The sequence below is a fragment of the Macrotis lagotis genome, chromosome 7, assembly GCF_037893015.1.
Source record: "Macrotis lagotis isolate mMagLag1 chromosome 7, bilby.v1.9.chrom.fasta, whole genome shotgun sequence".
Taxonomy (NCBI): domain Eukaryota; kingdom Metazoa; phylum Chordata; class Mammalia; order Peramelemorphia; family Peramelidae; genus Macrotis; species Macrotis lagotis.
In genome coordinates, this window is record NC_133664.1 from 17,487,988 (window position 1) to 17,505,542 (window position 17,555).

A 17,555-nucleotide genomic window follows, 5' to 3' on the forward strand; every position below is an offset into this window, starting at 1 on the left:
GGAGCCTGGATCCAAGGCATTCATTTTACAGATGAACTGAAGCTAATGGGGAGACAGGACAGGGCAAGGACGCAGAGATAAGGGGGACCGGAGGTAGGATGGGAACCCAGCTACTTAGTGGGAGTCAATTATCCTTCCCCTGAGCCATCTTGGCTCCTCATTCAAAGTTCCTAACTAGTATTTTCCACCTAATTCAATATCACAGACTGGGGAATGCAGTTAAAAAAATGAGTCCCAGAACAGATTGAAAGTTTGAAAACTGCTTCCTAGGCCCAATTTGCTACCAGCAGTCTTGAACTTTAGGAAGGGAGGGAGGGATGCTAAGAGATTTTGTTGTCGCTTAGTCAATTGTGGCATTTGACTTTTTGTGATTCCCCCATCTGGGGACTTCTTGGCAAAGACACTGGAATGTTTTGCCTTCTTCTCCAGCTTATTTTACAGAGGAGGAAACTGAGGCAAAACAGGGTGAAATGACTTGCTCAGGGTCACCCAGCTACTCTGTGTTTGAGGCTGGATTTGAACTCAGGTCCCCCAGGACCAGCACTCTTATTCCAAATCCTCAAATGACCAGCCCCTTTAACTTGGACCCCCTTTGGATTCAACATTGGAGTTTGATTTTTGGATTGTACGTGACTATTTTCAGCTGATCCCAATCTGGAGGCAGCAGGAACATCCTCCAAAGGCTGGCCTAAGGAATCAGAGCCCCCTTCTTCTAACCTGAACCTCCCCTTCTTTAAGAGCCCCCTGGCTCACAGCCCTCATCTTGTCATAAATCCACAATATTTTTCAAGTCCTATGTCACTGATTCATTTCCTAGTGGGACAATTCATGTGTCATGGCCTAGAAAGGAAGCGTTTTCCAGTCACCTAAATGAGGATTAATGGACAGATACCCGCCAATCTTGGGAGAGGAAGCAGGCCGCCACTGGCATGACTGTCCTCGATGTCCCACCAGTGTCCTCCAGTGGGCACCTGCACGGCTCGGACAAAATTCACAAACTCTTGTAGTTGGAAGGGAGAAGAAAAATCAGTTACAGATTCCAAAGTTAAACTCAAATGGCAGGGCTGCCATCACCCTAAGCCTTCTTGGGCGGAGTTTTTTTGGTTTGTTTTCAAGGCACATCAGGAGACAGTTTTGGGGGGATGTGTCTTCTAATATGGGAGTCCCTTCCCCAGCTAGCAGGCACCCCAATCTGGGAATGCCCCCAGAAGGGAGCCAAGCCCAGGCGGGGGGCGTCCCCCCATCCCTCAACATTGTCTTGTGGGGCTTTTATAGTACCAGAGCTCCCACAGTCTCTGGAAGGGATTCTGCATTCTTGTACAAGCACCTCCCTGCCTCCATGCCCAATTCTGTTCTCCACAAAAAAGGGCCTTTTAATACCAAACGGCCTCCTGTTTAGATACGGGTCAGGAAAAACATGATAAACCAAGAAAGCCAGTCTCAGCTTTAAAGGTATAGGCTTAGACAGGGTGTACGCCCACACCGACTAAACAAAAATAAGCTATTAACCACTTTCAGGGGGAAAAAAAATAAAAATTAAATAGTTTGGGGCTTCCTGCAATTAAGCTGCCCATTTTACAGTGCAATTTTATTTATAACAGAAAAAGGTAAATAAATAAATATATAAAAGTCAAGCAGACCCCCTCTGCCAAAGGCTTATCCCACAAATTAACTCTGTGGTCATAAAGCCCACGCCAGCTGGAATCCTTGCGCCGTGGAACCGGAGCGGGGCAGGTATATGTGGGGGGAAATACAGGCGGAGATTTTCCACCTTCCATAGTGGCATGTTAACTGAACTCTGGAAAGTGTTTCAACATTTCTCTCAGTTCAAGAAAAGAATCACAAGCAGTTGAGTGTGTCTGTGTGTGTGAATGTAAGTGTGTTTGCATATCTGTGTATGTGAATGTATGTTTGTGAGGGTATATGTATGTATAAGTGTGTATGTATGAGTGTGCACATGTGTGAGTAAAAGCACATTTGAGTGTGTATATGTGTAAGTGTGCACATATGTATATATGTATGGAAATGTGCACATATGCATGTGAGTTTGTGTATGTGCATGCGGGTATGCATGTGTAAGGATATGTGTGCATGTGTAAGTGGGCATATATGCACTTGTGAGTATGTGTAAGTGTGTGCATATGCGTATGTGCAAATGTTAAGTGTGCACACACGTGCTTGTCTGCATGTATGTGAGTGTGTGCATGTTAGTGGATATATTGTGCATGTGTGAGTACATATATGCATGTGTGAGTGTGTCTGTGTCTGTGTGTGCATGTGAGGGCATATGTGCCCGTGGGTATCTGCTTGTGCGTGTGAGTACATATGGTTTATGCTCGTGAATGTGTGTGCTGTATGTATCTGCATCGTGTGTGTGTGTGTGTGTGTGTGTGTGTGTGTGTGTGTGTGAGCGTGTGCTGGGAGAGGCCGGGTGCTGGGGGGCATCTGCCACGCTCTGGGCCCGGCCCACGGGCTTTCCGGAGGGCTGTGGGGAGGCGGGTTCCGTTTAAGGCCGCGCCCCGCGCCCCGCGCCCCGCGCCCCGCGCCCCGCGCCCCGCGCCCCGCGCCCCGCGCCCCGCGCCCCGCGCCCCGCGCCCCGCGCCCCGCGCCCCGCGCCCCGCGCCCCGCGCCCCGCGCCCCGCGCCCCGCGCCCCGCGCCCCGCGCCCTCACGGGGCCACCAGCAGGACCAGCCGGCCCGCAGCTTCTGGGCCCAGGGCCGGGGCCGGGCGAGGCGGGACCAGGCCGGGCCGGGCCGGGGCCTCCTACGGCGCCAAACACACGAGGCCGCGCGGACCCGGTGCGCCGGGCCGGGAAGGGCCGGGTGAGGCCCAGCGCCGCCGCCACCTTCCCCCGGGAGGGCCTGGAGGAGCCCGGGGCCGCCGGAGAGCCCCCGCCTCCCTCCTCTGGGGCCCACGCACGGACCCGCCCCGAGCGGCCCCTGCCCCGGGCACGCGTGGAAAAGACGCCGCGGGCCGGCGGGGACACCCGAGGCGGGAGCGGGCCGAGCCGGGCCTGCGCCGGCCAGCCCCGGGCTGCTCAGCTTTCCTGGTCAGAGGACACAGCTCCCCCCGCCCGGGGCCACGGCTGCCAAGAGGACTGCCAGGGTGTCCTGACGGGCCTCGGCAAATGGCCAGGCTGGGCTGGGGCCAAGCAGGACCTCAGTGTTCCCCCACATCTCTCTGTCTCTCTCTCTCTCTGTCTCTCTCTCTCTCTCTGTCTGTCTGTGTCTCTCTCTCTCTCTCTCTCTCTGTCTCTCTCTGTCTCTGTCTCTGTGTCTCTCTGTCTCTGTCTCTCTCTCTCTCTCTCTCTCTCTGTCTCTGTCTCTCTCTGTCTCTCTCTGTCTCTCTGTCTCTGTGTCTCTCTCTCTGTCTCTCTCTGTCTCTCTGTCTCTCTCTCTCTCTCTCTCTCTCTCTCTCTCTCTCCCTCTCTCCCTCTCTCTCTCTCTCTCTCTCTCTCTCTCTCTCTCTCTCCCTCCCTCTCTCTCTCTCTCCCTCCCTCTCTCTCTCTCTGGCTCTGGCTCTCTGTCTCTCTCCCTCCGTCCTCCTCTCTCAGTAATGCAGAGTTTCAGTTGTGGATCCTGAATCTCACAAAGCACGCCCAGGCCCTGTTAGGTGGCACCTGAGCACGGCTCCCCCAGTAGCTTTTCTTGCCATCATTCTGGCCAGCGTTGGAGCAGAAAAGACTCCCAAGTTTTCGGGGCCCAGAGGCTCACCCCAAGCTGACTTCCAGCGCCAGGTGAAATATGAGAAAGGGCTTGGCGATGCCTAAAGGGAATTTTCCAAACAGGGGCTGCATTATTTTCCTTGCATTTGGTCAAACCCCACCATTACCTGGCAGAGATGAAATCTGGTTTATAATTCTATGTAAACAGGTAATTACTCCAAGCCTGAAACTCCACAGAAAACCGAGGACCGTTTCTCAGACTTGGCTCTGAATGTGTTTTTGATTCAAAGGGAAATGATTTCTACTTTGCTGCTGCTGCTCCTAAGTCGGGGGATCAGCGGCTTATTAACCAGGGCCTCTGGTGGGGCTTCAGAGGCAGTCTCCCCCAGCCCCCATGGTCCCCTGTGCCTCCAGGGCAGGAGGGGCAGGTGCCACCTGTCCTGATCCACTCCCCCTCCCCAAGGACTCCTTCCCTCAAGAAACTCCTCTGCAGGAACTTTGTGTTTCTCCATCTACACACAGGGTAGCTCTGAGGGCATCCACTGCTACCTGCCATAAAACCTCACTCAGATATACCTGGAGATCTGTGATCTCATCAACAGGGACTCCCACATCCCAGGGCCTCCAGACCTGCCTCCCCTTGGACCACCCTTGTCTCCATGGTCTCCCCTAAATTTGCCACAATGGGTCCCCCCAGTATACACCTATTTGGTGGTTATTATCTATTGACTTAACTGGTTGAACACGAGGCCCTCTGGTGCGGTAGAGCCACAGGACCTGGGTTTGAATGCAGCTTGGTCATTTACTACTTTGTACCTCTTTGAACACATAGGTTTCTCTGGGTCTCAGTTTCCCCATCTGTAAAATAAAGGGGCTGGATTCTCTGCTTCCCAAAGACCCTTCCAGATCTCCCCTTCTCTGGGGGGGGGGGCACAGACCCCTTTGGCAGGCAGGACTTCTCAAAATAAGTTTTGAATACATAAAATAAATCCATAGGATTACAACAGAAACCAGAGATTAATGAAAACAGATGTATTTTTTTTTTTTTTTTGCATCATACAAAGCTACAGACTTCCTGAAATCCATGCTTGGACCAGGAAGCCTGGATCTAATGCTATGATTCTGATGGTTCTCTGAAAATCAAAGCAAGCCGGGTCTTCAGGGGAACGGGGGATGACACGATCATTTTCTATCAGGAAGATAAATCCCATAAATTCTGGGTTTGGCCAGAAGTTTCCCCTTCTCTGCCTCACTGCTGTGCTCTCTGCCTCTGGCTGTCCATCTGACCACCTGCCCTTCCCTCCCTCAAAGGGCAGCTGCTGTTTTATGGGGCTTGCTTCTTGCCTGGCCTTTCCCTCAAGGACGGAGGGGTCTTCCCACTGTCTCCCTCCAATGGGGAGGAAATACCAGGGACTTCCAGGCTTAAACTATGCCTTGGACTGACTTGCTTTGTTCTTAAATGGACTGTTTATAGCAGAGGAAATGATCTTTGCTAGTTAGAGTTGCAGATGGAGGAAGAGGAAGAGGAGGAAGAAGGCTTTTTTTCATTTCTGGCTTGACTTGACTCAGCTTTAATTATACCACCTCAGAAAAGCCCCTTCAACCACACCTGATCTGTCTGTCTGTTTGGGGGTGGTGGTCCTCCTCTGGGCTCAGGGACCATGATCAGACCCTGGCTCCCAGCTGGGTTGTTCTGAGAAATGACTGATTTTCAGAACTAGGTGGCTCCTTGGGGGTGCAGCTAGGTGGGTGGCACAGAAGATGGAGCACTGACCCTGGAGGCAGGAGAACCTGAGTTCAAATCTAGCCTGTGTGACCTTGGCCAAGTCACATAAACCCAACTACCTTGCAAAAAAAAAATGCTTTAGAAGGGCTCCTCTCTACACCCAATAATACTGAAGCCTCTCCTACTGCCCCAAGCTACACATCAATGAAAAGACATTAAATTCTTGGGATCACAAATTTTCAGAGGCCATAGGGCCCAGGCGTTGATTTATGTAGGGTTTACCTGATGCTACCTGCTGGGGAAACCAAGAAAGGCAAAAACCAGTAGGAGGGAACCAAGTTCCCAAGCCAAGAAATGGCTGATAGGTCTCACAGCTGGTTAGTGGCAGCCTCAAACTCAGGCCCCCATCTTTGGTTCAGATCCTTGGTACTGCCCCGGCACAACCCACTCCCTCTTTGAGTATTTATGTTGTGTTGGGAATGCTTGGCTTCATTCCTAGTTATAACCTCAAGTTGTCAGAGATTGCTTCATATCTATCTGTGCCCAATAAATAAATGTTGTTGTTGTGTGTGTGTGTGTGTGTGTTTGAGTGCGTGAATGTGAGTGTGTGTGGTGTGAATGTGTGTGTGAGTGTATGTGTGTGTATGTATGAATGTGTATGTGTGTATGTATGAATGTGTGTGTGTGTGTCGCATTCCAGAATTTCTCTGCCAAGCTCAACCCTCCAAAGAGTCCGGTTGCCATCCAGGAAGGCCCACACTAGCCAAATGGAGACTGTGACTCTTCCATCAAAAGCCAGAATTAAGGTTGCTGGGAGAAACATCAATGATCTCAGCCATGTAGGCAATTCCTTCATGATGGCAGGAAGGGAAGAGGGATTGAGAAGCCCCTTGATGAGGGGGGGATGAATGGAAAAGCTGGTCTGAAGGTTAATGTCAATTCACTAATCTTGGCAACTGGTCCCATCACTTCCCAGCAAATAGAAGAAATGGGAGCAGTGTCAGATTTTATATTTTGGGGTTCAAAGATCCCTGCAGAGGGGAATGGCTGCCATGAAATAAAATAATACTCCTTGGAAGTAAAGGCAGGCAAATCTGGACACTCCCCCCACCTTGGTGAGCTCTTCCTCCAGCTGGCAGAGCTGCCATGACCCTTGTCTCATATCCAGACTGCCCCCTGGAGTACTACCTGTAGAAAGAGTCAGACCTGAAGGACTGTCACCACTTTATTACTTCAGGCCGGTCCTTTGCATTCGTTGGGCCTCAGTTTCCTCAGTTGTAAATGATGGGGTTGGCTTTTAAATGACCTCTAAAGTCCCCCCTCAATCCAGGATCCCCTGGAAGATAAACTCCTTGAGAGTGGAGGTCATTTCATTCATTATATTATCTTTAGCACATAGTAGGTCTGTTGAGTAAATGTTTGTTGGGTGAGTGAGGAATCCTCTAGGCCCTCCATACCCTCCATTCGCCTATCTATTCCTGAACCTTGATCTTCCATTTTGTGCCTTTGAGTTTGGAGATTTGACTTGACTTGATTTAGATCAGCCAGGGCTGGGGCTCCTAGGCTGACATTGCCTTTCCTCCTCCAGCCCAGTCTCTGAGTCCCCTGCCTTGAGGCAGGGGAAGCTTTCAGAGGAGGCAACTATCGCCAATGGATGCAGACAGAAGTCCAACACCCTCACCAAAAAACCCCAAAACATTAATTTGTTGTTTTTTAGGTTTTTGCAAGGCAATGGGGTTAAGTTGCTTGCCCAAGGCCACATGGCTAGGTAATTATTAAGTGTTTGAGGCTGGATTTGAACCGAGGTACTCCTGACTCCAAGGCCAGTGCTTTATCCACTGCGCCACCTAGCCGCCCCTACGTTAATTTTTTTTTTGTCAACATCATTGGAACGAGAATTAAAGTCTTAACTTATAAAGGAAGGTCATTTATGCCCCAGGCAAACCAATCTACTAATCATTCAATTCATAAGCACTTATTAAGTGCTTAATATATATCCCAGGTCCTAAGCTAAGATCTGGGAGAAAACGCTTTTCAAGTGAATTATTTACATAAATAGCAACATTCTGTTTGAGAACCATCCAATTCTTGGGTTTGTCTCCCTAAACACACACACACACACACACACACACACACACACACACACACACACACCTGTTCAGCTCTCACCCAGACTATTCCCTTTCCCAAGTAAAAGAATGCGTATTTCAGATGATTTGGCCAATATAAACAATGTTTTAAATTCATTTCTGCCCATGATACATGGGGCAAAAGCCACTCTTGAAGGCTCCTGAGAAGACGCAGAGCAAACCTCGCTTTGGAGCCATTAATTAGCCAACACCACTTGTTAGGCACCTTCTGGATGCCAGGGATGGGGGATGCTAGTGAACAGACAGAAAATAAATAAAAGCAACACCGGACCCTGCTAATAGGCCCCGACATGTGAAACTCGGTCCTTGCCAAGTAGAACAGGGTTTAGTGAAGACAGAAAGGTGTTTCCTCAGCTCTCTCTTTCTAAGGTAGCTTACTGGTCAAGAAATAAGAAATGATCAACAAGATCAGAGTTGAGTATCATCCAATAACTCCCACGTCCATCACCCAGTCATGGGACCAGCTAGGAGATCATGGGCAAGTCACCTCTGCCTTGGTTTCTGCATCTGTCAAATGAGGTCAACAGCAGCAGTCTACCTTGCAAGTTGTGAGGATCAAATGAGAAAACTTTTGTAAAGGGCTGGATGATGGACACAGGCCTTCCTGACTTCCTAACTGTTCTATTCACTCAACCATCTCTTTGACAGATTTGATGGAATTTTCCTTTGAATTCCTCAGGACCAGGAGTTTTTTAATTTGGTAGTTCTTTTACAGCTAATTCTATCCTTTTTCTAAGATTATGTATTTAGTAATGATGTCTACTTGGTCTGTTAGTTTGGATAATTTATATTTTTGAAGGAACCATTTTATTTCTTTTGTGTTTTTGTTTTTGTTAATCTATAATTATATAAAATAGGCTCTGATTATTCTTTTTATTTCTTCTATATCTGATGTGATTTCACTTTGCTCATCTCTATTTTGTTGATTTTATTTTTTGCACTCTGATCTGACTACAGATTTATCAATTTTGTTAGCCTTTTCAAAGTATTGTTGGATTTCTTGGCTTTCGATCTGTCTCTTTCTTTTCTAATTTTTAGTATCTCTTCTTGTATGACTGTTTTAGATTTATTAATTTGTTGCCTTTCTAATTAAAAATGCATAATCAGTTCATGAATCCTTTCATTTTCAGTTTTATAGTCTGATGTAGACTATCCAATCTTATGCATTCAAAGACCCTTCTTCTGCTACGAGAGGAGGGAGGGAAATGTTCTCAGCTCCTCGGAAGGTTAATTCCAAGACATGGTTGTTGTGTTGCAAGGTGCTCTGTGAATTATCTGGGCGAGGCTTCACCTTCCTTATTGAGATAATGAAGGGATTTTCACAGCTGATTTTCAAGCTCCTTTCCAAGCTCTTTCACTCATGTTTGTGTAGGATTTCATTAATACATAGTTTGCCACCAGCTCTGATGTCTACTGCAGGGATCCAAAGGAGGACTCACTGGTAATTCCTGGACCTCAAAACATGGTGGTCCATGGGGAAGAGGAAATAGGTTTTCTATTTAATCACTGAAATTCCTATTTAAAATTGTATAACCAATACAAATTTTTTTCCAGTCACCAATGGCGATAAAATCATATTTTGGGGTGTGTTTGTATGATTCCATCTCTGTTACTATATCTCCACATTTTGAAACAGGAATATTAAGCCAAACAAAGTTACTCTGGAGGCAGAAGTCAAAGTTCAGGTTCCAAAGGGAAACTGATGTAAGTGCTTTTTTGTGAAGGACTTTTGTGAAATGGTATTTTTGCAGTTGTCCAGACATTTAAAGCTTAGTCCAAAAGCCATTAAGAAGATCACCCTCCCCATCCCCCAGGACTCTATAAGTCACCAACATCACTCAGACTGAAATCTGTAACTTGGAGCATTTCCATTTGCATCTGCCTTCCATTCATCTTCAGTGCCTTTGCTGCACCTTCACCGTTCTTTCCAAGATGGTATCCATTTCCATCTCTTAGATTTTTCTCCCAGTCTATTGTTTTAGCTTCTGCTTTTCTGGCCTTCATGATGAACTTACTAAATATTCCCTTTTTTCTCTGCAAATAGTCTTTCACTTAAAACAATAAACATAAAACATGAGCATTTCCATTTCAAAATGATGGAAAAAGAGGATCATAGTAAGGCAGCATAACATGGGAGGGAGGGAGGGAGGGAGGGAGAGAGAGGGAGGGAGAGAGAGAGAGAGAGAGAGAGAGAGAGAGAGAGAGAGAGAGAGAGAGAGAGAGAGAGAGAGAGAGAGAGAAACAACTGGATTCAAGTCCCAACTCAGATCCAGGCTTTGGGAGAAGATGCTCATGGCTGGGGATGTCCTACATAATGAAATCACAGGTCCATGGAAAAAAGGAGTTTTATAAATGAAAAGCGAGCCTCTTACGGATAGCTTTGCTTTCTGGGGGGAAAAAAGGCCTATATTAAATTTAGCTTTGTGGCCTTTCCCCCAAGATGGCGCTGAAGGCCAAGAAGGAAGCCGTCGCCCCCCCCCCCCCCCCCCCCCGACAGAAGCCAAGGCCAAGGCCTTGAAGGCCAAGAAGGCGGTGTTCAAGGGCGTCCACAGCCACAAAAAGAAGAAGATCCGAACCTCACCCACTTTCTGGAGACCCAAGACACTAAGGCTTCGAAGGCAGCCAAAATACCCTCTGAAAAGTGCCCCTCGGAGAAACAAGCTTGATCACTATGCCATCATTAAGTTCCCCCTGACCACCGAGTTTGCTATGAAAAAGATTGAGGGTAACAACACCCTGGTCTTCATTGTGGACTTCAAGGCCAACAAGCACCAAATCAAGCAGGCCGTAAAGAAGCTGTATGACATTGATGTGGCCAAGGTCAACACACTGATTGGCCTGATGGAGAGAAGAAGGCCTACGTCTGCCTTGCTCCAGGCTATGATGCTTTAGATGTTGCCAACAAGATTGGAATCATCTAAACTGTCCAGCTGTCCTGCTTCTTCACCCACAATAAAAAAAGTTTTCCAGGAAAAAAAAAATTAGCTTTGTGGGACCAATATTGCCACAGCTTCTGAAATTCCATCAGCTCACTGCTGTGTATTTGAAAAATATTTTTTAAATCTCCTCTTCGATCTTCTTCTTCTCCCTCATCACGATTTTCTCCTCCTCCACCATCTTCTCCTTCTTCTCCATCATCATCTTCTTGTCTTTCATCATCATCATCTTGATCGTCATAATTATCTTCTTTTTCATTAACTTCACCTTTTTGGGCCTACTTGATTTTTATATCTTTACAAACCCTGCTTATACTTTTTTGGGTAGAATTTGAGTTATTTCTGGGGTGGCAAGCCAGGAGGGAGGAACAGCCATCATGACAAATTCAAAAAGATAGAATGTGATGGCAGACAAATCCTGCAGCAAGGTGGAATAATTTTTTTTTACCAACATTATAAATGTGTCATTCATGTGAGATTTGATCTTTTAAAGCAAAAAAAATTAACAAAAATTCTAAGCACAAGTGGTCACAGCATCCCTGGAAGGTCTTCACAGACCCCAAATCCAATCATTTCCTCTGACAGAGAAGGAAACTGAGGCTCCTGGAGTGAAATTATTAGGCTAGGGTTGCCATAGTAGTAGAGCCAGCACTTGAACCCCAGTCTTCCTTGTGTTCATGTCCATAATTTGAAGCAGGAAGTGGACTTGAGTGTCATCGAGGCCAAGCTCCTCATTTTACAGAAAAGGAAACTGGGACCTGGGAAGGAAAGTGCCTTGTTCAAAGTCACCAAGACAGTGGCAGGTGATAGAGCTGGGGTGCCAAACCAGGTCCCCTGACCCCAGATCCTCCTGCCCCAGTAAGATGTGATTCTCAACCCGATTGCTGTCTCTGCTTAGAACCACAAAGGGAATTGTTGAACACGATCTGGTTCTGAAAAATGTCAAAAGGTTTATAATTCTGTCCAGATTGATGTATATTTTTAAAAATTGTATTTTTCTTGAGGTTTTTCTTTATTTTAGTGGTTATTAGGTTTACTCTTCCAACATAATTTTGTGGTAATGTTTTTCATGACTACACATTTCTAACTTATATCAAATAATTTGCTTTTTTCATGTGGGGATTGGGGTGGGAGGAAGGGAGAGAACAGAACTCAAGGTTTTTAAAAGTGAATATTGAAACTTGTTTTTGCATGTAACTGAGGAAAATAAAACAAACAAATAAAAACAAATAAATATTCAAGGAAAGAGAAGACTCCCATCCATGTCTCCATACCTTAACCAGATCTGGGCAATAAGACAATGAGAAAAACCTAAAGCACGTCCCACCCATATCACCATTAAACCTGGGACTGTTCATGAGACCATACGGAGGGGTTTTAACTGAAGGCAACCTAGAAAGGGTCGGTCCTCCAAAATGGTCTCACTTGAACAAGAACCAACTCAGCATGAAAGGAATCTTTCTCCTTCCCATATGTGGGGATGCTGTCAAGCCCATATCCCTGGGCCTCTCCCAGGGCTCAATTTCCCATCTCTGTGTCTTTGTACTGAGTCTCATGTTTAGAATGCAGCCCCCTCTCACCTCTCCTCACTGGATTCCTTTCTGCCTTCAAGAAATAACTCAAGTACGGTTGGTCTTCTACTTAAAGCCTTTCTTGTGCCCCCAACTCTGTTCCTAAACAACTAGTATTTAAATATGTTATATTTCTTCTCTTTATACTATTCAAAAATAGTATATCTCATATATATATATATATATTACATAAAGAGAGATATATGTCATAATATCTCCCCATTAGCATATAAGCTCTTGGAGACGTAGAGATAACTTCATTCTTTGTTTCTGCACCGATAGCATCTAACATAATATCTGGTCAAGGCAGGACTTGCAGGTTGACTGACAATTGCCTGGCCAGATACTGCTATCTCAGGAGGCCAGCCAAGCCCACAGCTTGTTTCTCTGGGACGCCAAGTCACTCTCAATGTCTGATTATCAAATAATCTCAATGAAAAAACTCAGGCAGTCTGTTAGTAAGTTGTGTCTAGACACAGGTACTGTTCCTCCCTTTTAAAAATCTCACTTTAATCTTAACAAGATTATGACTTCTCAGATCATGAGGTAGCTCTTGGCCTGGTGGACAGAACCCTGGCCTGGAGTCTGGATGACCAGTCTTAGACACCAGCTGTGTGACCCTAGGTAAGTCATTTAAATGCTTTCTGCCTCAATTTCTTCATCTAAAAATGAAGATAGTGATACTATCTGGGTGGAATAAGGGTGGAAAGAGATAATTGTAGAGCATCATATATAATGCTAACTATCATTCTAAGGCAGCTAGGGGTAGTCCATCCTTCAGATCTTTTCAGGAAATGGAGTAAAAGTCTAAACCTGAAGAATAAGAGGAAAAGAGAATCACTCCTCCCCACACAAGACCTGCTTGTCAATACAAAAACCAAACTATTCCATCCTATTTCTGTCAGTGTTTACGCTACATTCCCCCACTGACTATAAGCTCCCTGAGGACAGGCGCAAGGTGATGTGAACCTTTAAACCAGTGGGCAATCAATCAATCAATCAATCAACATCTGCTGAATGGAATGGAATGGAACTGGAGCCATCAACGCAATGGGCAGAGACCTGCCCAGATGGCAGCATGTCCTTCCTCTCCACACGCCTGCGTCTGGAAGAACCCTAAGAACTTACCTGTTGGTGTGCTGCTGCGAAAGGAGGAGGAGGGGGTGATGGGTGGGGTAACGGGGGGAGTAAGGCTTCCGCTGCTGTGGCGAGGTGGAGTGGACACGTTCCCTCGAGACACCGAGCTGGACAAGGTCAGTGACAGTTTGGGTTGAATCTTCTTCTTCAAAGATTCTTGCTCCCGGCGAGCCGCATCTGTCATAAATCTGGAAGGTCAACACGAGGTGGGGGGACAAGACAGAATTGAGTCATTAAAGTTGGGGAACCATCAGAAATGCTTCTTCTAAAGTAAACCCATCAATACCCCCCCCACACACACACAGCTTGCAAAAGTCGACTGAAAGGGACGCATTTTTCAGAGAGGATCCTTTGACTGAAAAAAATTCAGTAATTTTTAATTGCCAAAAAGAGGGTGGTTAGTTAAAAACAGTGCGAATCCATCCAACTTAGCAGTTTTCAACACAAAATCTCCGTCCTTGAGGAATTTTTTGTGGACGGTTCCTGAATGAACCATTCCAGAATTGTAAGTGAGGTTCATGGAGGGGTCTCCCCTCTCCCCATAAACCCTGGCTCTGTAGTGAGACAGTGCGACCTAGGATGTGCTGTGTTTATTGCTGCTAGACCGGTCTTACAGGAGTGACTTTGCCAATCGACTTCCTTATTTTTGGACTTATTGCAAGGAAAGGGATGGAGTTAAGATCTAAATATGTTATCTTCTGAGCAGCTGTTTGTGTCAACAGAAACACACTTATGGGGGGGCACAAGAGCTAAAGAAATGAAGAGAGGGAGTGGAGTTACCCCAAGGACCCTGAGAGGATCTGGCTGTCCCTGCAGACTCCCAGGAGAAGGCCCAGTGAGACAGTGTGACCGACCCAGAGCACACCCTGTGGGGGTGAGGGGCTGCCTTGTATTGATGCTGTGTGGTCCTATAACTGGTAAACAAATCCACTGATTGTTTATTTTCTTCCTTTGAAATTTTTCTAAAGCAGAGGTCTGACTGTAGCCCCCTCCCCCCCTTAATAATGCCCAGTGACTCTGATCCCTTTTGCACTGTTGGGCAAGTCTTCTTCAGGTCAATGCAACCCTCCACACACTCAGAGTCTGGCCACACTGACCTCCCTCCTGGTTGGGCAGTGCCCATTCTCCAGCCCTTGGTGCTGGTTGTTTGCAGGCCTCGACTACTCTCCCTCCTAACCTCTACCACCATATTCTGGCATTTTTAAGCCTCACCCCTGGAGCAGAGTTCAAATCCTGGCCCTGAAGACCCTAAAATAGTGCTGAGCCCTTCCCTCCAGGATCTTGCAAAGCTCAAATATGACCATGGATTTTAAGCACCCCATGTCTCTCCCCCGCTGTCTTCTGCCAGTCCACCCTTCCATGAGACACATATCTGAGGAACTGTGGCGGTCACCCCTTTCCCCCTCATTCTCAGGAGACTGGACACTTGTAGACTGACCAATCTGATCAGAGACCAGACAATGAAGCTCCCCTATGATGGGACAGATCAGACCCCCAATCACCCCTCTCCAGGCGCAAGGACCCCATGATCAGGGGGTGGCATAGACACCCCCAGCTGATTCCCATTTGTCCAGGCAGGAGCAAGAATTCCTACTTAGAAGTCTGGATAGTTACTCATTTTAATTTTGGATTGTGGGTCTGGTTGTAACTAAGACAGAAACCAGCTCCCTGCCTCACAAACTGGTCATAAACGGCAGATTCTGCAAGATTAAAAAAAAAAAAGATCTGCTTTTTTGGAAGTGAAATGAATCTGAGGGAACAAAATGTCCCCGAATCATGCTGGGGTCTCCCTCCCATATGAGGGGAAGGGCAGCCTGACCCATACCTGGCTGCTAGACCCAGATGGCTCCAGAGGAAAAACTGAGGCTGGGGACTTAGCACCATGCCCCCCACTCAAATTCAATGCATCACCTCCCTAATGTCACAGTCTTCTTCAAGAGCCAAGTACGACAACAATAACAAACAACACAACGATAACACAACTTTTGAGATAAAGGCTCTGATGGATCAGCGGCGCCCGCCAATTTCTTGCCTTACCAATTTATCAATCAATAAGCATATTAAGCCTCTACGAGATACGGGGCACTAGGCTAGGTGTTGGGGAGATCAAGACACCTGTTCTGGAGAAGCGGACAGTTTTAGGAAACAAAAAAGTGCACCTAGGCGAGGAGACAGAGAATTATAAAGTAAAGGAAGCTGGGCATTTTGGGGGGAGGGGTGGTGCTTATTTTTAGAGACACCAAAAGGTTGAGCTATTGTTGGGGGTCAGAATCAGACCCAAAGCCGAGTCTGTTGCCAAGGCCAGCCGGTGCTTTGTCTCACGTTGCCTCTTGCCTCTGTGAAGGGGGAGCCCACAACCCACCCTCAGGAGACCTTCTATCCATCTCCCTTTCTTGTTGCTCCTGCTTGACTTTCCAGTGGGAGGTGGGGAGATCCCCCCAGACTTCCCAATGAATCAATTATTGCCATAATGAGATATTTCTGAAGCTGAGCAGTCCGGCCTATCACTCAGTAGGGATGTGATAAAACTGGTGGATTGGAGGCTCAGCCCCCTTCCCCCATTCCTTTAGCTGGCTTCATGGAGGCTGCCAAGGCAGATCTAGGGCAAACTCACTGGCCAGGAGATGCCCGTGTTGGTGCTAGCTTCAGAGGAAGCCTGATGGACATGACTGAAAGGGTCTGGTGCCCGCTGAGAACCAAGGACCCCCAAACCCCAATGTCTCCAGAAAACAAAACAGCTTCCTGTCCAACAAGCCAGTCTGTTACCAAGCCCCTGTGGGGTGATAAAGACTTCTTGGCAGACAGGCCTTGCCGGGTGGATCTCAGCCAGGATACATGATGTCACTGGAAGATATTAAGAATAATGAGTTTTGGACTTATCCACTCAATTCATGGACTTCAGAGCTGGGAGGGGCTTAACCCCATCATGCTACACATCAGGAAACTGAGGACCAAGGCCTTGGGGGGGGGTGCTCAGGACTCAGCTGAGGAGCCACCCTGCTCCCATGGTAGAGAAGTCCAGTCCCCCTTTCCACTACCCTGCCTTTATGTCCCACCAGCTCCTTCCAGGCAATTGACCCTTACTATTGTCCGGATGGATCCTTCCATCTTTCACCTCTGAGCTTTGGCAAAAGGCTCCCTCCCACCAAATCTGAAAATCCATGTGGCACTTGAAGGTTTGCAAAGCATTTTACTTTATTATCTTGTTTAATTCCAACAACCCCGCTGGGAGGCGGGTGCTGCTATGATCCCCATTTTACAGTTGAGGAAACCAAGGCAGACAGAGGTTTAGTGACTCACCCAGGATCACAGGATTAGTATCCAACCCTCTTTCCAGCATCATTGGCCAAGAGTCCCCTCCCACACTCTACACCAAGGGGAAAATTCATGAATCTTTGGATTTCACTGATATATTAAACTGAGTCTTATACAGTCCACTCACAGGTTGAGGACTAGAGTTGTGGAAAGTGACCCAAGGAAAACCCTTATTAGGGTCTCCTACTGGAGGAGGCCAGACAAGGTCAAGCATGTTTTTTCATCTACTAATTAATTCTTCATAGGATCAGAAACTAGAGGTACCATAAGGACCATCTGGCTTGACCTCTTCCATTTGATGGATAAGGTCCAGCAGAAGCCCAGAGGACAAAACGATTTGGCCCAGCAATGGTGGAAGAAGGGTCCACACCAATGTGTTCCAGATGCCATTACAACCTAGGTGCCCACATGTGAAGGTGGCCTGGCCAAGGAGATTGGTTCTTTGTTGCCACACTGAGGGATCTAACCCCTCGTGACTGCTCAGATGTTTGGGCAATGCCGTTTCTTAAGGCTCACATTCAAGGGTGATGGCTGACAGCTTCCTAGAACACTGACGGTAGGGGAGGATGGAGCAAGGAGGGAGGCAGGGAGTAGGTAACAGAAGCTCCTTCCCTCTAGGAACAAGTACTCCCTGAGGAGATAGGATGGGAAGTGTTCAGACAACATTAAGCCAAATCTTTTCAATGTTGATGAATAGCCCAGAAATCTTGTCCCTAGAAAAATAATACGCTCATTTTGAAATAAAAATTGACTCCAAGATTCATTTTGATTTTGCTTCAACATGGAGAAGCCCAAGCTGCTTAAATCTAAAATAGTTATTTAAGGAAATATTTGTTTTGAGTAAATGATATTCATACCTCAGTTAAAAATTTTTGAGATCCTTTAGACTACAATGTTCATTCAACGGAATATATTAATTTGGTGCATCATAGGAGTAAGAAAAAAGTTACTAGTTTAACCCTGCTCCCCAAATTCATGGAAATGTACCATTATAGGATGGAACTTCTGGTTTACCTATTATCAGCTCTGTCATTCAACAAATATTTCTCAAATACT

At 46.8% G+C, this 17,555-nt stretch overlaps 1 protein-coding gene and 1 pseudogene across 1 annotated transcript in view; one reads left to right on the forward strand and one right to left on the reverse strand.

The window, feature by feature from the left end:
• The window catches only part of JAZF1 (JAZF zinc finger 1), a 202,784-nt gene that overhangs the window by 15,199 nt on the left and 170,030 nt on the right, over window positions 1-17,555 (reverse strand). Inside the window, exon 3 of the mRNA XM_074195555.1 lies at window positions 13,176-13,372. Within this exon, the coding sequence (XP_074051656.1) occupies window positions 13,176-13,372 (197 nt within the window). The remainder of the gene's footprint in view (window positions 1-13,175; window positions 13,373-17,555) is intronic.
• LOC141494408 (large ribosomal subunit protein uL23 pseudogene) lies at window positions 9,981-10,461 on the forward strand (annotated as a pseudogene).